This window comes from Larimichthys crocea, chromosome X (genome assembly GCF_000972845.2).
Source record: "Larimichthys crocea isolate SSNF chromosome X, L_crocea_2.0, whole genome shotgun sequence".
Taxonomy (NCBI): Eukaryota; Metazoa; Chordata; class Actinopteri; family Sciaenidae; genus Larimichthys; species Larimichthys crocea.
The window spans coordinates 34,644,164-34,664,862 of NC_040020.1; the positions used below are offsets into that span (position 1 = coordinate 34,644,164).

At 41.1% G+C, this 20,699-nt stretch overlaps 1 protein-coding gene across 2 annotated transcripts in view; it reads left to right on the top strand.

Moving 5' to 3' along the window:
- LOC104927448 (ADAMTS-like protein 3) overlaps positions 1 to 20,699 on the top strand; it is a 160,783-nt gene that overhangs the window by 125,340 nt on the left and 14,744 nt on the right. Inside the window, exons 8-15 of one of the 2 annotated variants that reach the window (XM_027282921.1) lie at positions 8,673 to 8,747; positions 12,109 to 12,266; positions 14,595 to 14,706; positions 14,855 to 14,993; positions 15,624 to 15,674; positions 17,729 to 17,939; positions 18,284 to 18,431; positions 20,132 to 20,216. In XM_027282921.1, the coding sequence (XP_027138722.1) occupies positions 8,673 to 8,747; positions 12,109 to 12,266; positions 14,595 to 14,706; positions 14,855 to 14,993; positions 15,624 to 15,674; positions 17,729 to 17,939; positions 18,284 to 18,431; positions 20,132 to 20,216 (979 nt within the window). Of the gene's footprint in view, positions 1 to 8,672; positions 8,748 to 12,108; positions 12,267 to 14,594; positions 14,707 to 14,854; positions 14,994 to 15,623; positions 15,675 to 17,728; positions 17,940 to 18,283; positions 18,432 to 20,131; positions 20,221 to 20,699 lie in introns of those variants that run through there. The other variant, XM_019259436.2, reaches the window with a different exon arrangement.

The following is a 20,699-nucleotide window of genomic DNA, read 5'->3' on the forward strand; positions in this document are numbered from 1 at the left end:
AAGCAGTTAAACATAAACACACCTACTACACACAGATAAAAGTACTGTATATAAACAAAATATAAATGTGTATATCTACATACATTATACATATAAATAAATAGCTGCAAGTTTCTTATTACTGATGAGATGTTCCCATATTTAACATATCCTAACCATATCCCGACATATGAATTCAAACACAACATCCGCACAGGACAGAGGACAGTGTACATATTACATTCAGTAATGAAACCTTTATTCTCTATCACTCTATATAACACGCTGCCTGTGAGGAATGTAATTAGAGCACAATGCAGGCGGCTACATTTGAAGTTTTAAATTCAAACCTATGGGAGGTTAATGAGGCTCATTGTTAATCAAAAATCCAGCTTCAAGGTCCAGTGTGTAGGATTTGGTGGCTTGTGAAGTTGCAGCAAACTGAGTCACTGCTCCTCTCAGCCACTCAGTGGCTGCAAAACTCACAGAATATATGCAATATGCTTACTCAGAGGTAAGATTTAGTTTGTCTGTCCTGGGCTACTGTAGAAACACAAACACAGAAGACAGTTCTTATTTTCAGGATATTAAACACTAATGAAAACACATTTCTGAATATTATATTGAATTTCTACCACATTCTGTAAGAAGACCCCTGACATACTGGACGTTTAAATCTAGTTTCAGAATTGACATTGGGGACATGTAGGACTGCCCCATGTCAAATAACATTCACACCTATGGATGTGTTTATCTCCTAATGAAAGGACAATAGTGTACAGTACATGTTAGCCTCTGCTGTCAGTGTGTGAATGTGATGCGCAGTGTAAAGCATCAGCTTAAGTACAGTCCATTTACCATTTACACAGTGAGTCTGCACTGCAATGTGCCGCTGCAGCTGCACGGATAGCTGCCAGGCTAATGTCACTGCCTAATGTAGCATCTCAACTATATAAAAAAGTGTTGAGTGGACAAGGGCAAACATAATGATAACTTAATGATATTGATATAAATTAATTCAGCTCCAATTAACAGGATAATTGCTGTCTCTAAATTGCCAGTAGGTATAAATGTGAGTGTGAATGGTTGTTTGTCTCTATGTGCTAGCCCCATGAGGAACATGGTGACATGTTCAGGGTGAACCCCACCTCTAGCCCAATGTCTGCTGGGAGCAGCTCCAGCTCCCATGCCACCCAGAGCAAAGGATCAGCAGTTATATATGATGGATGGAATGAATGAATTCAGCAGCACTTTCAGCGGCTAGCCTGCAGCTAAGCTGATTACAGAAGAAATGAAAGGTGCTGTCCAGGAATACACAAGGGGTACAGTCGAGTAGTCAAAAAAACTACTACTAAAAAGCACTTTTCCTTGACCTCAATGAAAAACGTCATGAGGTTAAGGAACAATATGAAGGAGAATTCATAAGGAGTTAGGAGAAGATGACCACGGTGTTCAGAGAATCTGAATGCACGTACACAAAGTTTATACTTCTCCCTGTGTAGACAGATCACTGTATATTATGTCTGACACACCTGTATATGGTAGTTTTAGAGAATGTGGTGTTACAGTGGACTGAATTATGTGACATTTTACCTGGTGGACCCAAATCCTACAGTGGTTGCCTGTATTTCAAGGAAACTGAATGAAATAGTTTGTTCAAGACGGACAGTTAAATAAATGTGATAGGATGAGAACCTGATCACAAACTTCACTCTCTGCAAAACAGCCTTGTCCTGCATTAGAAAAGTAAAGTAAGAGCTCATAGAACAATGAGAAGAAAACACTGAGAAGAAGTAGCTCATTAAATATGTATGATTGTTGAAACTTTGAAAATTACACGATACCAACAGAGAAGTGTATAAAAAAAATATCAGAAATACTGATGAAATATTCACAGAAATAATCCACTCTAAATGTATTCAAATCTCTTGTTTGACACAAACTTTATGTAGTTATTGTTTCACTGTTTGGTTCATTGTTTCCAGTTTATCAGCTGTTCTGTTCTCTTATTGTTACTTATTGAATATAATTTAATTATACAGGAAATATGTCATGTAATGTATTCAATGACAGAAAAGGAGTCCCTGAAGGAAAAAGGTTTGGAACCACTGATCAATGATATGCGTCCAAGTATCTTATCTTACAATGTATTCAAGTCTGCTCCAGCATTGAATGGGTTCTTCTGATTGGCTCATACATACTACATCATTCCATCAAGTGAGGATGAAATGTAAAAATCAGACCTGTAATTTTCAACAAACAAATGTCTGAATAAAATAAAAACAACAGCGATAATAAAACAGGTCAGACATGTTAGAAATAAATCACTATACTCAGTACTCGAGTTGAGGGGGGATGGGGAGGATGCCATCCCCCCTGTGGGGAAAAATGGTCAAAATCATCCCTCTTCTAAAATGGTCACTTCCATCCCTTATGGCATTTTTCAATGCATGTGAAAATTACTTATATTTAACACTGGAAATAGAAATTAACCATTCGACATTTAGGGGGGCTTTATGATAATCAGTCTATTACCTATGTCAGCGGTTTTCAAAGTGTGAGGCGCGCCTCCCTTGGGGGGCGCCAGAGGACTTCAGGGGAGGCGCGGCGGGGGAAAAATAAAAATATATCTTACGAAGATATGTGTCTCATCACTGTGCGATGAAAACTCGGTGAACTAGCCCCCAAAGAGTAGCAAAAAAAATCCACAAAACGACACAGTATGTCTGATCTTTGCTGTTTCATGTCAAAAGTTCTATTTCAGCGCGAAGAAACGCTGCTAATGTCGCCTCTCTGCGATGGTCCTCTGCTAATTTCTCCTGCTATGTCCGCTGTCTAGATGTCTTCTCTATGCTATTTTCTGCTAGCTGCTAAGTTCGTATTCTGCTAGTCTCTGCTAATGTCTCTCTAATGTCTCTAGTCGCTCTGTCTCCTGCTAATGTCTCTGCTAATGTCTCTGTAATGTCTTCCGCTAATGTCTCACTGCGAATGTCTTCTGCTCCGTGGCTTGCTTTAGTTTGAATCAGCACGGAGAAGTCCTGGTTGTTCGTTTTACATAAGACAACGAGGGGCTTTGACGTGATGAGTGTGAACCTCTCTGCGAATACTACCTTTGGGTTACTTCCATTTCTGGATCGTCATTGGTGGGTCCAAAGGGGAAGTGGGGGTACGTAATGTATTCTGCCTGCGGGATTGGTCGACTGATGCGGGTTGTCCAATCAATCCACTCTGGTCGTTTTAGCCATAACAATATACATGACGCCGCATTGGCGGGTTGGCGCGGGTCGCGAATACGTCAACGGTCCGCACCTATTGGATGGGCAGTCTGCGGTAAATAATACAAGGAAATGGACTGAACTAACTTCATAAGCGCCTTTCTATAAAAGTTCTGGAAGTTTAAGGTCTCGTATACACCCATCACACACACACTAAATAGTCTGGGAAACAAACAGGGCACAAAAACCAACGTATGTAAACTTTTTAAAAGTTCCAGCATTAGAAAAATACATATGTTGGTTTGGTGCTTACATAGGAGGTAAACATTTATGAGATCATCATCGATTAAAAGTTCATAGGTTGATACAGTGAGTTGAAGAGTCCAATGATGCCCGACTGACACAAAGGGGAAAAAAAGGGGGGAAAAAAAGAAACAGGTGAACATAGGACAACCAATTAATGAGGACGGAGAATGACAGAAAATGGAAGTTCCCGGGACACTTACTGAGCCTAGCACATAGAAGATGTGCAAAAGTTTACAGCGGGGGAAAAACGCCCCGCCATCAACGGGCCGTGGAACAATGTGGGTGAACTGAGTGCGGACTAAAGTTTACCTTTATGGCGCAGTGAATGTTAATGTCCATTTTTTGCGGATCTATTAAAAAACCATAGTATGAGATGAGTACATGTACATACGAGGAAAAAGTATAACGATAGAGCAATAAAATATGGTGATTACACAATCAATGTAGTCGGTGTTGAAACAAATAGCAAAAATAGAACTGTTTAAAATGAGTGTAACACACATAAGAACAAAGATTGTAGAGGTATAACTGAGATTCTGACTAACTGGAGAATTGTAAAATCAAAGTCAATAAGTTGGTAGCTAAGGTAAAAAAATAAATAACAAAATCATCTGATAGGGTTGAGAAGTGAAACTAATGAGCAAACCAGATCCCTGGAAAAGGGGATGAGAGGGGATAAGAGAAGCAAACAGGAACATCTGGTGGGACCAAACAGAGAGGAACTGAAACTATGACAATCACCAACCTAATATGGTGGACATCCGGCAAGTGACTCATTGGAGCCTGGGAGGGGGGAAAATCCAACAAACGGGGAGTATAAGAAGCCACTGCAACAACGGAGATCGGGGTTATCCTCGTCAGCCGGCACACAAGTCCGAGAACATGCTGAGCGCAGAACGCAAAACGGGAGCATGGAACCTACGGACTTAAACTCTTACCACCGAGAAGAATAGACAACAGCCTAACATCGCAAAGAGAAGAATCTGGGAGCCCAGCTGGCAAGAGGGAGCCGGCGTAGGAGGATTAACCACCCAAACCGCGTGGCCTCGACGGGACCAACCAGATGCGTTTCGGTTCACCTAGCCCAGGAAACGTGGAGGTCGGGACGTTCGGGCGTTGGACAAAGCCAAGGACCTCTCGATGAAAATCCAGCAAAGTTCGGCAGTCGTGAAGGATTGGATCAACTGATCACCGGGGGGGGGGGGAGGGAAGAAGCTTCACCCTTTCCCCCCGCTCTCCAAATTGGACCGAACATCAGTTAGCTCCAGCAACAGCCAGCGTACACAGGTTTATCAAATGTATTAATATAAGGATTAAGTGATTTTAGAGGATAGGATTAATCAGAAATGAATGAATTAAACCTGTATGCTTGCCCTTGCGAAACTATGCAATAAATATATCCACTGCGTTAAAGATTAAGTTGTGACCTTTACATTATGACCTCCTATAGGGCGTAATCACTAGGTGATAGTGTGTGCTACAATCAAATAAGGTTCTAATAGTTACTCTAAGCCCATTGAAATTAACGGACCCTTGGGGGCTCACTGTCCGAGCCACAAAAATATCCCTAGCACCATACCAAGTGCAACAGATCATGAGAGGAAAAGCTAGCTGCCGATGAAACGATACCATACTGGCTAGTGTAGTATTTGGCCCACAGGGGCTATTCGGTCAGGTGCTATACTAGAGTAAGCAGGGTAGACGTGCGGATGAAGGCAGTTAGAAGCTAGGCGAATCTCCTCGCCACCAGCTTAAACAGTCCTCTAAACCGTCCCGATAGGGTAAGACCCACGGGCTTGAGGATCGGACCCGTGAGACGGAGAGCTGGGCCGAAACCACCTGTACAGGGGTAACTCGGGATCTAACACGTGGCGCCCAACGTGGGGCTCGATGAAAAGGTTCATCGGGCCTAAGAAGAACCCCCGGCAGAGGACGAATCCAGGCGGAAAAATCCACTGCTGGTCGTGTGAGACGACCCGAGAAGAAAAGCCAAGTGTGCGGTAGAGAGAGACTCTGCCCAGGCACTTCGGCAGAGCAGTCCTGCCAGAGGGCAGTACTGCTAGGTGACCAGTGAGAGAAGCTGAGCCACCAGCCCGCGGAGACCCTAGAGGAGGAGCGGGAAGAAGGAGCGACCGACAGGAGCAGTCAGGCTGAATACCCGAAGCGGCGCTGAATAGCCCAACTAGTCTGTGACTCATCCCCTGCCCGAAGGTACTAAGGGAGGCCTTGAGTCAGACGACTCGAACAACGAAGACGGAAAAGGCAGGGATGGCGGAGGCCGCACCGGGTGCGGGACCACAGGCGCTGAGAAACCCTGGAGTGAAGGAAGATCCACCAGACATCGACGGCGGAGCCTGTGAGAAGCGAGCGAAGCCCAGGATACGACTAAAGATGTGCCTAGACGTGGTGCATCAGAGAGCCCATGGAAAAGAAGGCGCTCACTGGAAAGGAAATGATGAAGTGGATCGGTATGTACAACAGAGAAGAATCGTCTTCGTTGGGAGAGAGAAGTGGGAACAGACACCCAAAGGAAGGGTGGTTCCCGAAGGTTCCGTGGTAGAAGTGGTGCAGGCCGTACATGAAGCGCTAGGCCATGTTGGCACCATGCCTACACGGAAGGAATTGGAAAAGCAGCAACTCTGGATTCCAGTAGGCCGAGTCCGCCAAGTCCTCAAGGACTGCGATGTATGTGGTCGATACAATGCAGGACGACGAGGAAGAAGGGTGGACGGCCTCACCATAAAGAGCACTGTACCCTGGGGATCAGTATGTATGGATGCAGCTGGCCCGCTGGGGATTACAGGGAAAAAAGGTGAGAAGTACCTTTTAGTGCTAGTGGATTCTATGTCAGGGTACGTACTCGTCAGAGCAGTGAGAAGAATCAATGGCAGCAGTGTGGTCAGCATGCTGGATCAAGTCTGCTCTGATTTGGGAGTGCCCAAAGAACTCCGAACGGATAATGGGACTCATTTCCGCAACGCCCAAGTGGACCGGCGGTGCCAGGAAAAGGCGGTCCCAGGACTGAGAGTCCCATTCGAAGTCGGACAGAGAGTGTGGATCAAAGCAGTATTTGGCCCGCAGGGGCTATTTGGTCAGGTGCTATACTAGAGTAAGCAGGGTAGACGTGCGGATGAAGGCAGTTAGAAGCTAGGCGAATCTCCTCGCCACCAGCTTAAACAGTCCTCTAAACCGTCCCGATAGGGTAAGACCCACGGGCTTGAGGATCGGACCCGTGAGACGGAGAGCTGGGCCGAAACCACCTGTACAGGGGTAACTCGGGATCTAACAATATATATGTGTGTGTGTGTGTATGTGTATGTATGTACACGTTAGTGCTCTTTATTCAGAAAACCCTCATGTCACATCTACATTTCAGGATCTGTTATTATAGACACAGATTAAATGTTAAATATAAATATTTCAATATTTATCATCACAGTAACAGTGTTACACACATTAGTAGCTGTAAACACTCAGCATTAGAAAAATACATACGTTGGTTTGGTGCTTACATAAGGAGTAAACATTTATAATCTCACTTAAACAGTTACCATTAGTTGTTTCTGGCTGTTTGTTTCCCAGATATATTGTGTGTGTTGTGAATGGGTTGTATACAGAGCGATATAACTTAAGAACTTTGCTGAAAGTCGCTTATGAAGTGCAGTCATTTCCGTGATTAGTTTACGGGCAGATCTGCCCGAACCAATATGGCGGCGCCGTTTACGTACGATTCAGCGCTCAATGCGGCATCTATGTATATATGTCTATAGTTTTAGCCTTAGCACCGCTAGCTGCTACCTGCTGCTTCATATTCTTTAATACCGCTTGTTTCAAACATCGCGTCGTCTTAAAACTCGAAGTCATCTTCCTCCTCCTTTAAATTGTGTTTTTTAAGTGAAGATGTTTTTTAACAAAAAATGTTTTAAATGTATTTAAATATGTTTAAAAACACAACAAAGATGTTAAAAACATTACACAAAGATTGTGTTTAAAAATATTGAGCAACATTCACAATAAAGATATTTAAAAATGTTTTAAACCATATATTTTACAAGATGTGAATGACATGATGTCCATAGTTAAGTGGTTTATGTTTCTTTCCTTCCTTTTGGTAATAGTATTGTCATGTGCAGGCCATGCAACTGAGAATGCAAGCTATGAATCAGATGGGATTTAGGATTTGCCATGTCTAGCAAGTCACCCTAAAATTGACTAGAATGCAGGAAATTGCATCTAAGAAATACAAAATTTTTTGGGGGAGGACCCCCAGACCCCCCTGCTGGAAAATATGTCACATAAATTAAAAATTTCACCACCCCCCTTGGTTTCATTTTACAACTCGACTACTGACTATACTAGCGTGAATAAAATGAACAAACAAAACAAACAAACGTGTGATGTGATTTCAACTGTGCAAGCCACAGATTCAGTCCCAGATTTCATGTATCAGTAATTTTCCATACCATTTTTTTCATCAGCTGTCAAACCTAGCCTGCCACCCCTGCCTACAAAAAATCATCATACACTTCCTGAAACTATCTGAATGAAAAAGCACCCAATCTGGTGAGCAACAAATAAATAACCATAAACAGCAACAAATCCAAAAGCAGCAGTGTGATTTCAAACTCTGATTGGAACATTAGAATTATTATAATGATAGTGCACTATGTTGATGTGCAGATATTGTATGTTTTTACAGCTTTGTCTGGGTCATAGATTAATGTGCTGCAAGTGGTGAGAAGTGATCACTATAATTAGTTACAGCAGCAACACATCAACAAGTGAATAAATCCATCATGTCACTGTTTATCACTCATTTCCTGCTGGCTGAGCCTTGATGGATAAAAACGCGAAAAAGCATAGTCACAGGAATGTCAGCTGTACTGAGATTGATGGGCTTGAGGATTTCAGGGTGCTATTGGATCCTACAAGGATACAACAGGTAACGTGGTGCATTGTCCTGCCAATGGCTGAGATACACTGCACTGGTAAAGTAAGAGAAGAAGAAGGCAGCTGACAAGTGGTTCCAAAGGTTCCAAACTTGGATGTAAATAATGCTGATTTAAATTCAGTTTGTTTAGAAGAGAACTCTGGAGCAGCATTCTTCCAGAATGTTTCTGTTCCTCTGCTGTAGGTAGAAATCAAACCTTTCCAATGTGTGTCTCCCTGCAGCTCTGAAGATGGTGGTGGAGGTGCCGGTGGGAAGCCGCTTCCTCAGACTCAATGCCAAAGGACCTGATATGATCAGTGAGTGACGACATCCTGTTGTATGTTTAATGCCCCCTACTGACTTACCTGTACATGCACAAACATTAACTCTGCGCTGTGTTCACTATGCATTAGCTAACAGAAACTCATATTCATGTTTCATTCATTAATAAGAAAAAACCATTCAAAATGTCTTCAGCTGGTGTTTGGATTGAATGTAGAGAATGGCGAGTGCAGTCTGATGAATCAGGGTCTACATGTCTACGTGTCTTTATGTGTTTGTGATACTTTGTTTTGGTTTTGTATTCAATTTTACAAAAAGAGGAAGCTCGACACAGACAGAGACACGGACATAGATAGACATGAATTGTTTTAATTGTTGTGGGAACAGTGATCATAGTGGGATCATTTATTTATTTATAATACAGACCGATCTTTGCATTTTAAGGTAGATATAGTTAAAGAAAATAAATTCAGAAATATTGGAATAAAATGTGTAAACAAGCAGATTGGTTTTAAGTTTTTACAGGTGATTTGATGCTCTAATTAATTAATGTCAATAAATAATTTGTTTGTGATGTGTTGACCATCAACTGCACTTCAGTTTAATGACTTAAAGGACTTATTGAAAGATAAATTATCATGTGATCTTAAAAATTGGCCTTTTGTTTTCTTGTGATAACGACAATTATTTTGTTATCTCAAGATAATGGGATAATTAAAGCATTGTTGCCGATCTTGGCTTTCATACACACAACTGATGTATAGACGAAAAAAGTAGTAGTCATAAATAAAAATATAACAAGATGAAATAAAATGTGTATAAATGTTCTCTACGCCGACTAAATGAGAAAGGTTTATGTGTAAAAGTATATACAGAGCAGTGTCGTATTATTGTATGAATGTTAGGATGGATTCACAAAGCAGGAGGCTCGAGGCAGACGTTGTGTGCAAACCAACCAGGTGTTTTATTTCACCGACATTGACATATTGGACATACAGAGTTAAAAAAACATACTGTGGTCCTACCAGCAGCAACAGCAACAGTTCCACCACTTCAATAAAACATTCACTGCTTTGGTTTGTGCCTCATTCTTTAATATATTGAACTCATTGTGATATCAAGTTGCTATTGCTATGAAAAAAATGAAAATGAAAGTAAGTAATGAAGATGAGGATTGTGTGTGAGGGTGAAGCGACTTGTGAGTTAAGTGAATACAGAAGTACTGCACAAAGTATCATGATACAGTAGCTGCAGTCATGTTAGATTATGAGTTCAGAAGTCTGATGGGCCACTGGTAAAAACTGTTCTTCAGTCTGGTGCATGCAGCCATCCTCCCCTAACGTCTGCCAGACAGTAACAAGGAGAACAGTCTGCGAGCTGGGTGGCTGTGGTCCTTGATGATGCTTTGCCTTCTGCAGGCATGATGCTGTTGAAAGATGTCCTGTATGGCCGGGAGTCTGTTGCCACTGAAAAAAGCCCGCCCAGTTCTGGATGTGAAATAAATAAAACATGCTACACAGTCTGAACTCTGTGATTTACATCCTCAGAGCATTTGTTTGTGTCATTTGGATTTTCCCTGACCTATTTATTGTCAGTTTAAAGGAGTGCAAGATCCCACTGTGAATGCAGATAAACCAGCACACGTCCACAAGCCTTTCCCTGCTAATATACTCAAGTTCTGACAGTGTAATACCCAGAAGAGCTGCAGGATTTACTGGATGTGTGCTTTGTCAGATGTTTCCGAAACGAGGAGTGACCTAAGAATTACTTTAGCAGATCGTTCATCAACTACCAAGAGATCAGCGTGGCAGATGGGGAACACTGGAGAGGGAAGCTAAAGGCAGAGAGAGACCACAGTTAAAGAGAAAATCAAACACACATTTACAGCTCAGCTAACCCAGATCTCAAGTTCATGGACTCCCCTGAAACTAAATATTATCAGCAGTCTAATCATCTTTTCAGCACTGGCAACACAAAGTCCTCTTTACACTGACTTTGAATTACTTCTTTCATAATATGGCAAAGCTATACAATTGTTAATTGTTCCAAGATGTTTAAAAAGCTTTGGGGAAAAAGGTATAATCAATTTAATAAACAAATGATTTGTTAAAATTATCTTTTCCTTTTTTTATTGGCAAGAAAATGTTATATTTCTAATTCTAAAGGGACAGAAATCCAAACAAAGTATTCAGAAGTAGAAGTGCACCATGATCAATAACTGATGCTCTGTCTCTCTCCATCTGAAAATAATTATCCGTCACAGGAGGCGTAACTATCTATTCAATATTTGTTTTCTCACGTGTCAGCCTGCTCTCCAGCTATCTCACTGTCATCATGGATTATAGATTACAATAACCAAACAGTACCCGCAGAGCGGCCAACATTTGCTTTCAGTCCACTGGGATGAGATGTGATGAGAAGGACACAGGATGGATACATGAGTCATATACTGACCTTTCCTGTTATCTTTGTGCTCCTGTGAATACACACTGTGTGATCACTATCAGTCTGGTGGTACAGACCTGAAGGATCTGTAAGCCCAATGCTCATGTCACAAATTTTATGGACAGAATCTCTGATATGATGGTCTTCAGAGAGCGCTTTTCCTGGCATGTTCTGTCAGTTTGACTGAGTCATGACCTCCAGCTGGGACAGTTGCAGCTGAGTGTTAAGAATTTAAAATGAGAATCAGACCAGACCATAGCAGAATGTTGCTACCCTCAAGTGAAGAAATAAAAGTATCTCAGGTTCAAGATTGAGGGTAAGACGGAACACAAGCTTGACAGGTAGGTTGATATCAATATACTAGTCCATCTTTAACTCTCGCGATCTTGAACTTTGGATAGAGAACAAAAGATTGACATCAAAGATACAAGTGGACAAATTTCATTCCCAGAGTGGCTTGGCTTATCCTTTCAGAAGTGGAGAAGACATTTTGGAGGAGCTCCGAGTAGAACTAATCGTTCTGCACAAAATGAGTCACTTCTGTTGGTTTGGGTGACTGGGTGTTTCTCCTGGAGGCTTCTCTTTGGAGATTTTTACTGGGCAAATCGGCAAATGGGCAACATTCTTGCCTTGATTTATTGATTCTTGTCTTCAGTTGTACTCTTGCAGAATTGTATTATCTGGTGCATCCTACCTTGTCTGATGATATCGCTCCCCATGAAATTGTGTTTTCTGGCTATTGTAGAAGTTTAAATTTCATTGCACACCAGATCTCTAGTCAGACGTTTTTCTTTATTTTTGTATTAAATAACACTCTAATACCATTTGTTCATAATTATTTATGATTATTGCATCATGACAATGGTAATATGTACGTTGAAATCAAGACAAAAAAGATATTGAGAGTTACTTTATGTTAATAAATGTCGTCTTGCTGTGTTTGTTCCTTAGTTATCGAAGCCGTCTCTCTTCAGGGGTGGAGGGAGGAGACCAGTCTGCTATCTACAGGCTCCTACATGATAGGAAACACCTCGCTGGACTTCCAAAGAGGGACGGATAGGCAGACACTAAAGACACATGGCCCACTCAACGCTGATTACAATATCAAGGTGAAACAAAGGAAAGGGGACAGGCCAAGGTTTATAGCAAATAGCCTCAGGGCTTCTGGCTTATGATCTACATATTTTATTAGAAATGTAAGAGATACAATCTAAATAAATGAGTCTGTTGCAAAATATTTAACAATGAAGGGAATTTTTTAATGAGATTGTGAGGTTGTTGCCAGCGGCACTACTTATATTACTGTTAGAGAGGCCTGCTAGTTATAAACAGAAATAAATCTTCCTATTTGTAGTGACTGCACTGTTTCAGAAGCCCTTCATGTTGCAGTTATAATGAAGATAAGCAGGGCCTCCAGACAGATATTGTACCATTATGACCACATTCTAACACCATTCTACAAGGATAGTGCTATATTTGCTGTATTTCAATAAATGTCAAACACAAACCAACAGTGACTCGATCCTACTAACAAGTATTGTCTATGTATGCAGCATCATAGATCTTCTTCCCTTTGGCCATAGAAGATCCACTGTTGTCCACAAGCTTTTAAGAACACAAGTCACACTGTACAACGTTAAGACGTTTCTTCATGAATGTCAACAGACACATTGAAGTTTATTAAAGACATTTTCACATACAATGTCTTGCTGCTACAAATACTCACCAGAGCACCAGGTTGTAGCTGAAAATAAGCCCCAAGAACCCCTTCCATCAAGAGAATGGCCTTTTTTCAAGCTTTATTTGACAGAGACAGCTGAAGAGTGACAGGAATGTGGAGAGAGAGATGGGGAATGACATGCAGGAAAGAGCCACAGGTCAGATTGGAACCCTGGGCTTCCACAGCAAGGACTGAGCCTTTGTACATGGGGCGGCTGCTCTACCGACTGAGCTAAACGACACCCCGAAGCATTATATATCTGACCCTTTTATGTCTTCATTGATTTACCAATGGGCTCTGGGCTGAGTGATGCAGACGTGGTACGGAAAACTATAAAGAGTCAGATTATCTTGATGTTCACGAAAGAGTAACAGTTACTATATCTTCCTCCCGTCAGACAAGTTTAGCTCTTGAACCAAAAGTGGCCTCTGTTTTATATACAGAGAGCGAGGAGTGTAAACCAAATCCTGGATTTCCTACAGCTTTATCTGACGTGCGGATGAAAAGGATTTGTCCAGTTTATACTGGAATCAGAGCATCGACTCCCAATATCCACTCAGTCTACTCATACTTCTCTAGTGGTGATTACAGATCTCAAGTGGATACAAGAGAAACATTTCAACAAGGCTTTCCTTCTGGATGTAATTCAAACACAGTTTGTCTGTGCACATGCTTTACCAGTTGTTCCAGCTGCCGCCATGGTTTGGGACTAATGTGTACATGTTGTAACAGCAGTTTCTGGTTATGTCACGTGCGCTGGCATCTGTGGCAGCATCTCGCCCTTTGAAAAAGGAACTCTTTAACTTACTGAAACACTTAATGAATGATTGAAAGATTTACGTTTATGTGAAATCATACATATAGTACATATATACATGTTTTCATCAGTTACAAAACTGAGCCAAAACTACAGAGGCAAACTGTTTAGCCACTACTTTAACTGAAACATCTGTTACATAGATTGCTACATAGATGCTACAGGAGGAGACATCACATTGCCTTCACTGAGCACTTCACAGTGCATTTGAACGTTTTGTCACCTTTGACAGACATCAGGTTTTACTTACTCGCTGTATTTTAGATTTGTTAATCTGGTTGTGTTTGACAGTGCAGTCTTGACTTTGGAAGCTATAGTTTGGCAAAATAAACATATTTTCTTTTTCCAAAGCATTCAACCACATCTCACTGTCTTCATCAAACTCCCCCGATGAAGACCTTGCTTTGTCATCATGCTTCAGCGTGAATTAGGAGTACCCCTTTTACACCAAATTAGCTCTGGTTCTTGTACAGGTTCCACTCAGGGTTCAACAACAGTCAACAATAAAGAATCTTATTAGGAATAAACCTGCCTTGTGTGTAATCAGCCTATACTATTGTATTTTAACATAATGGTTGTACTTTGGGAGTCTAATATTTTCAGGGGTTGTACATGACATAAAATATTTCAGCTAATTTCCACAGTTTTGCATGAATGCAGTACTTTTTTGAACCATTACATTTTAGCTAGTAATGAATAATGTATGCATGGTCATGTTACATGCATAAACGTGATATTCAAACTAAACTTTTTTTAGGAATTTCAAAACTTATTTTAAAAAAACTTTCCAGCAATTTAAAATAATATTTTGTTTAATAATAATGTTATAATGCAATCTAATATAATAATGTTTATCAGTGCCTCATTAACATGATTCTTCTCCTTATATATATTGTACAGATGAAGTACGGAGGCCCCAAGGACACAGTTGTCCAGTTTCTCTTCTACCAGCCCATTAGGTACCAGTGGAGAGAGACTGACTTCTTCCCCTGCTCAGTCACCTGTGGAGGAGGTGAGGCAGTTGACAGTAACTGTAAACAGGTGTCTTTATGTTTGAATAATGATGCATCATTGTTTTAGACTTTATTGATCCTCAGATTCAGCTTCATCTGTTCATATCTCAAACAAACAGTTAAACTGCCTGTTTTCTCCTCCACCAGGATATCAGCTAAACTCAGCAGAGTGCACAGATATTCGATCCAACCAGACCTTCCCTGAGCACCATTGTGACAGCTATCCTGAAAACACCAAACCAACACCAAAACTCAAGGAGTGCAACATGGACCCGTGCCCAGAGAGGTAGGGCTCATTACAAGTTGTATTTAGCATCTTTGACATTACCAAAATCAACGTTTCAGGAACATTTTTATACCATCAGTTCTAACATCAATCAGTTCGGAATGTCTTGGTCCAGATCTTCAAACAGTATGAGAACACCTCCTCAACCACTGAAAACCAACCATTGACGTTGACGTCACATGGTTGTGTTGTGTGCAGAGATGGAGGATGTGAATTAAACAAACACGTGTTAATGAGTGAGATTGTTCACGTTGGACAGAGCTAAGCTAGCTGTTTAGCTGAAGATGTCCAATGACTCCAAATACAGACATTAGATTGATCCCAAAAGGTGGAGCTTTACTTAAACTGGCTCTCAGTCCATACAGTCAATGTTTTGCACAAACCATTTTAAATTTCATACCTACACGACAAAATGCAAGAATAAAATATCTGATTATCTCCATAAGAGCTGAAATGCTGAGTGCAAAGCAGTTTCTATTGACAGTAATTTACCTTTTTCTTATAACCTTGAAGGTCAAAGTTGTGTTAATAATCACTTTGTTTGGGTGCACACTTCTATAAAGATTCTAATGACCTCCAGGATTTTTTTGTTTCATAAATTTACAGTGTTTTGTGATATTTTGTTTCCAGTGATGGATTCAAGGAGGTGATGCCGTATGATCACTTTCAACCTCTGCCTCGGTGAGTTCCAAACAATCCCAAACAATCACTGATTTAAATAGCTACACACAGTAAAGTACAGCAGTTCTGTGCTGTCTTTCTTCTGTTGTTTGACATCTTTCCAGTTTGGACAGGATGTGGGGAAGATGAAACACAGGAAGTGAGTGGGCAGAAATCTGATATGATTACTGGTTGGAATACGTCCACTGATGCATCCTCAAGTCATTAGAAGTACAAGAAGTAAAGCAAAGACGGCGTAAATAACATTAGTTTCCTCTCAGGGAGAAATACTGTAAACTATCCACATAAGAAAAGCCATTAGCCTTACAGTTTCATGTTGTTGGTAGAAAATACACATTTTTATTTATTTCTTTATTTATATGTGACTACTTTTAATATTTACTTTCAATACAGAAAATAAACTCAAAATCATCAAGATTGTGAGCTGGGCTGAACTCTATGTTTCACTTTAAAAAAATTAATTAACAAGTGAAACATAAAATGCCCCAATATAACATCCACCAATATGATTTGGTGTTATACATAAATAAATATATATGAACCCACTTTACTCTAAAGTTAGCATCTAGTTGTTGAACAGAGTGAAGGTGGAGGACAAAACAGAGCTAAACAGAGAGTGAATATTGGACTCGTGTTTGGCTGCAGTGAAGTGCTGCATGCTGCTGCACACAAAAAAATAAATATAAATCAATTCTGTAGGTGCTGGTGAAATGTTATACTGTGTAGAACTGGTATCTCATGACGCTTTCCATATAGAGCAGGTCTAGACTGTAGTCTTTAGGATATCATTCACAGAGACCCAACAATTCCCACCATGAGCATTCACTTGGTGGCATTGGCAGCAATAATAATAATTACAACTATGATCATAATCGAAATATGACTAATTGTACTAGTAATAGTTGTTGGCTTCAAGCAAGACCAGAGCAGCAGGCTCGACCAATCCCTAATCTAGGGGTGTAGCCACGATCCACGAGAACCTGCAAGATGAGAAAGCAGAAAAGCTCTGGCAAAAACAAAGGTTTTTCATTCATCTGAGTGGGAGTGGTCCGTTTCTGCACCAGTGGTCCACACCACAGGGGAAAACTGTGCCGGCATGCGTGTGAGAGGTTGATCCACATCCAAACCTTTGGGAAAACAGAGCCCGACGTCACGCTCCACAAGCCAATCAAAAACCGTCAGCCGGACCTGAAGACGCCCATGGGAAGATGGGAAGAAAAGCCTTGTTTACCATGTAGCGTAAACATTCTGCTTTCAGCTAGCAACCATAGAGGAGAGATTGATCGCTACAATCTACATTTATCCCAAAATCTACAATCCTTCAATTAAACAATGAAAAAAAGCTCCGGGTCAAAGTTCTTCTTGTTTGTACCAAATGTTCACACAGAACTTGGGCAGTGCGATACTCTGATACACCCGGGAAAGTATCACAGAATGTTCTAATATATATTGGCCAAGACTTCCTTGAAAAAGAGGTTTTTAATCTCAATGTGACGGTTAGAAGGTTTAAAAGACTCTAGAGAAGGAGAGACACAGATACACAGCAGCATAATGATAAAAAAAGATATTGATAAATACAACTATAATTATAATAGAAATATGACTGATTGTAGTAGTAATAATAATAACAACAATAAGATCTACAAAGTTTAGCCAGTCATAAACAACTGGCCTTCTTCTCAAGAAATATTTTCATGGACAACTCATTTGTATTAGTACATTTCAGGGAAAAGTACTTACACACAGCTTGTTTTGTTGAATGAGGCAGTCACCATTCACCTGATTACATGACAGAATGATTCCATGTTATTTACACTGCACAGTTGTCCCTTGTCTTTTTCTCCCAGTCCCTTGAAAAGCTCTGGTAAGATAACATTAACTCCCTGTGATATCTTAACATAAAATAGCATGTAGCATGTCCTGAGATATGAAAAAGCATTCTGAAATTATTAGGGTGCAGCCTGTACTGTTACCAAACACTGTTGTACAGATGCATTATTACATGACCTGAGAGAGCATTACGTGAACTTGGCCCTTATCTGGTGTGTGTGCAGATGGGAGCAGGGCCCCTGGACGCAGTGCTCAGTGTCCTGCGGTGAAGGTGGCGGCTGGCAGGACCGCAGTGTGCTGTGTGTGGAGGAGGACACCCATGGACAGTTTTCCCAGGTGGAGGAGTGGAAGTGCACCCACTCTCCTCGACCTGTCACCCGACAGATCTGCAACACCTTCGCCTGTCCTCAGTGGGTGGCCATGGAGTGGTCCCAGGTCAGTAAGTGTCTGTTTACACCTTCTACATGAGTAAGGTGGAAAGTGATCTGACTCTGCAGGTATAAAATCCACTTGTAAAATAATGAATTGATTTGAAATAATAATACATTTGTAGAGCTACAATAAATAACAGATTAATCAATTTGGGTATTGACAGAACATGTAATATAATTAACAACTTGATTTCTTCACCACTCTAAATGAATTAATGGACTCTGGAATGATGAATCAGTAATGAAAAGAACGGTTACTGCAGATGCAGCACAAATCTCTTCCACTGACTGATGCCACTTGAAAAATGAGTAACACGAATTACTGTGTGTGGTTCCGTCCCCCCACAGTGCACAGTGACATGCGGTCGTGGGCTGCGTTACCGGGTGGTTCTGTGCATTGACCATCGTGGACAGCACATTGGAGGCTGTGAGGCGTCACTCAAACCTCACATTAAAGAAGACTGTCTGGTCCCTATCGCCTGCCACAAGCCCCAAGGTAAAAGACTGACGACTGACAGAAAGCTGTGTGTGCTGAACACCAGAATGAAGTGTTTAAAACTCACAAACATCTAATTTTCTAATGGATAAAAGTGGAACATTTATTAGCCCTAGAAGGCTAACAGACAAGACATGAATACAGACACACACTGTTAATGTGATCTGATCAGTCTCATGATTGTATGCTGGTATTTGGCTATTGCATGTTTCAAGTACTTGTAACGTTGCATGAACATGTACTGTACCTGCACACTGAGGTACAAAACTGCATCTCCATACCACTCAGTACTAAAACATTGCATGTACAAGCAATATACTGATCCAAGGTCAGTAGAAGCCTTTTAACATACATGGGCTCTGTGTGACTGTGTGTGTTTGGGTGTGTGTATGTGTCTGCACACAGTCACCACCTTCACCATAAAAACAACAGGCTTCATTTGCATCATCTTCAATCACGTGCCTGGTAATTTATGATACGTCTGTCACCGTAAACGAGCAGTTCATTAAACTGCTGGAGTTTGTCAAAGCTATTATCAAAGTGGCTCATAGCTCTATGTGCATGTGTACAGCCTATCCCTCAGTATTAGACTGAGCAATTCAAGTATGTGCTGTCTCTCACACATGATGTCTACTCTAGTGTAGACACCAATTCAAAAATATTGTTTGAGGAAAGTGAAAGGAAACATGTTGACCACTTCTACTCTATCTATTACAATGATGGAATATACAAACTTGGAGGGTGTATGTTCCAATGCATATTATATTCTAATACAAGGTTCAGCCCCTCCCTACCTAATTCATTTTCATAACGCTCCTTATTTTTATGTTAAACAGTTGTGTATGCAAAATGCAAACACAGGCCAAAGACCAGGGGCCAGTTAAAGCAGTTTATTGTAATGAATGGGGATCAGCACAACTCTCAAAGGATATGACTTCTGAGGTGAGGGTGATTTAGGATGGAACGGGGCCTTGGTGGCAAGAATCCAGAAACAGAGGTCTGAACAACTACTGCACTGATTGATAGTGTCATCATTTGACTGTTATCATCTTTGGAATTGTCAGGAGTAACAAAACGGCAGGCAAGAACCTAATAGCACGAAACAAGACAATCTGGCAAAGAACTGAGGGAAGTGGACTGGTACATATACTGAGGGGCTGATTAGCTGATGAGGAGCAGGTGAGTGGAGGTGGGGCAAGCCAGGTGAATGAACTCAGCGGTTAATGCAGAGCAGGGGGGAGTGGCAGCGTCTGAAATGACATGAGAGTTAGTGTGGAAAAAACAGAAGACAGGTGGATGAAAAACTAAAGGCTGGCTGAAGTTGTGACAGGAATAATAATTGAATTTGCATTGTAGTGGAGTGTTTAGGTCGTCTGGCATCATCAGACTACAAACCTTGTGATGTAGCACTCTTCTATCAGGGCTATGTTAAGCAACACATGAATCCAATCGATACCTTGCTTTTATATATGTATGTATAGTTTATGCAGTATGTCCATGTCACTCACTTCCCACTAAGGATAGCTCTAAATCCTGACAAGTTGATCATTTTTTTTACTTTTTATACCTAAAGGTAAGGACAATATTCATCACTTTTTGTCCACTGAGGTCCAGTTTCCTACTCTGAGGCGCTTGATGAATTTGGATTCTGTTCACTGGTGTCAGACTGGGATGTAACACATTTTCTGTCTCTTTGTCAGAATCTCTTCCAGTGGAGGCCAAGGTGCCGTGGTTAAAACAAGCCCACGAACTTGAGGAGCACCAAACTGCTACAGAGGACCCCACGTGAGTACACACAACCACACGTATGTGCATTTACAAGTTACAACATACAATGTTCATTTATTTATCACTCTACAACACAGTGTAATAGTGGCTGTGGCTTGGAGGCAGAGCGGGTCGTCCACTAATCAGATGATTGGCAGTGCGATCCCCGGTTCAATCCCCTCCAGTCTGCATGTCAAAGTGTCCTTGGGCAAGATACTGAACCCCAAATTGCTCCTGAAGGCTGTGCCATCAGTGTGTGAATATGTGTGAATGGGTGAATGAGATACGTACTGTAAAGCGCTTTGAGTGGTTGGAAGACTAAAAGAAGTACAGTCCATTTACAGTCCCTTTAGACTGCTTACACTGTAAATGGATAAATAAATTATAGGTCATAGAAATAAAGGGGAGGATGAATTGAGGAGTGTCACAGCCTGAGGAAAGAAGCTGCTCTGTATGTGGTGCTTCAGGAGCAGATACTTGTGTATGGCTTGTCAGACAGCA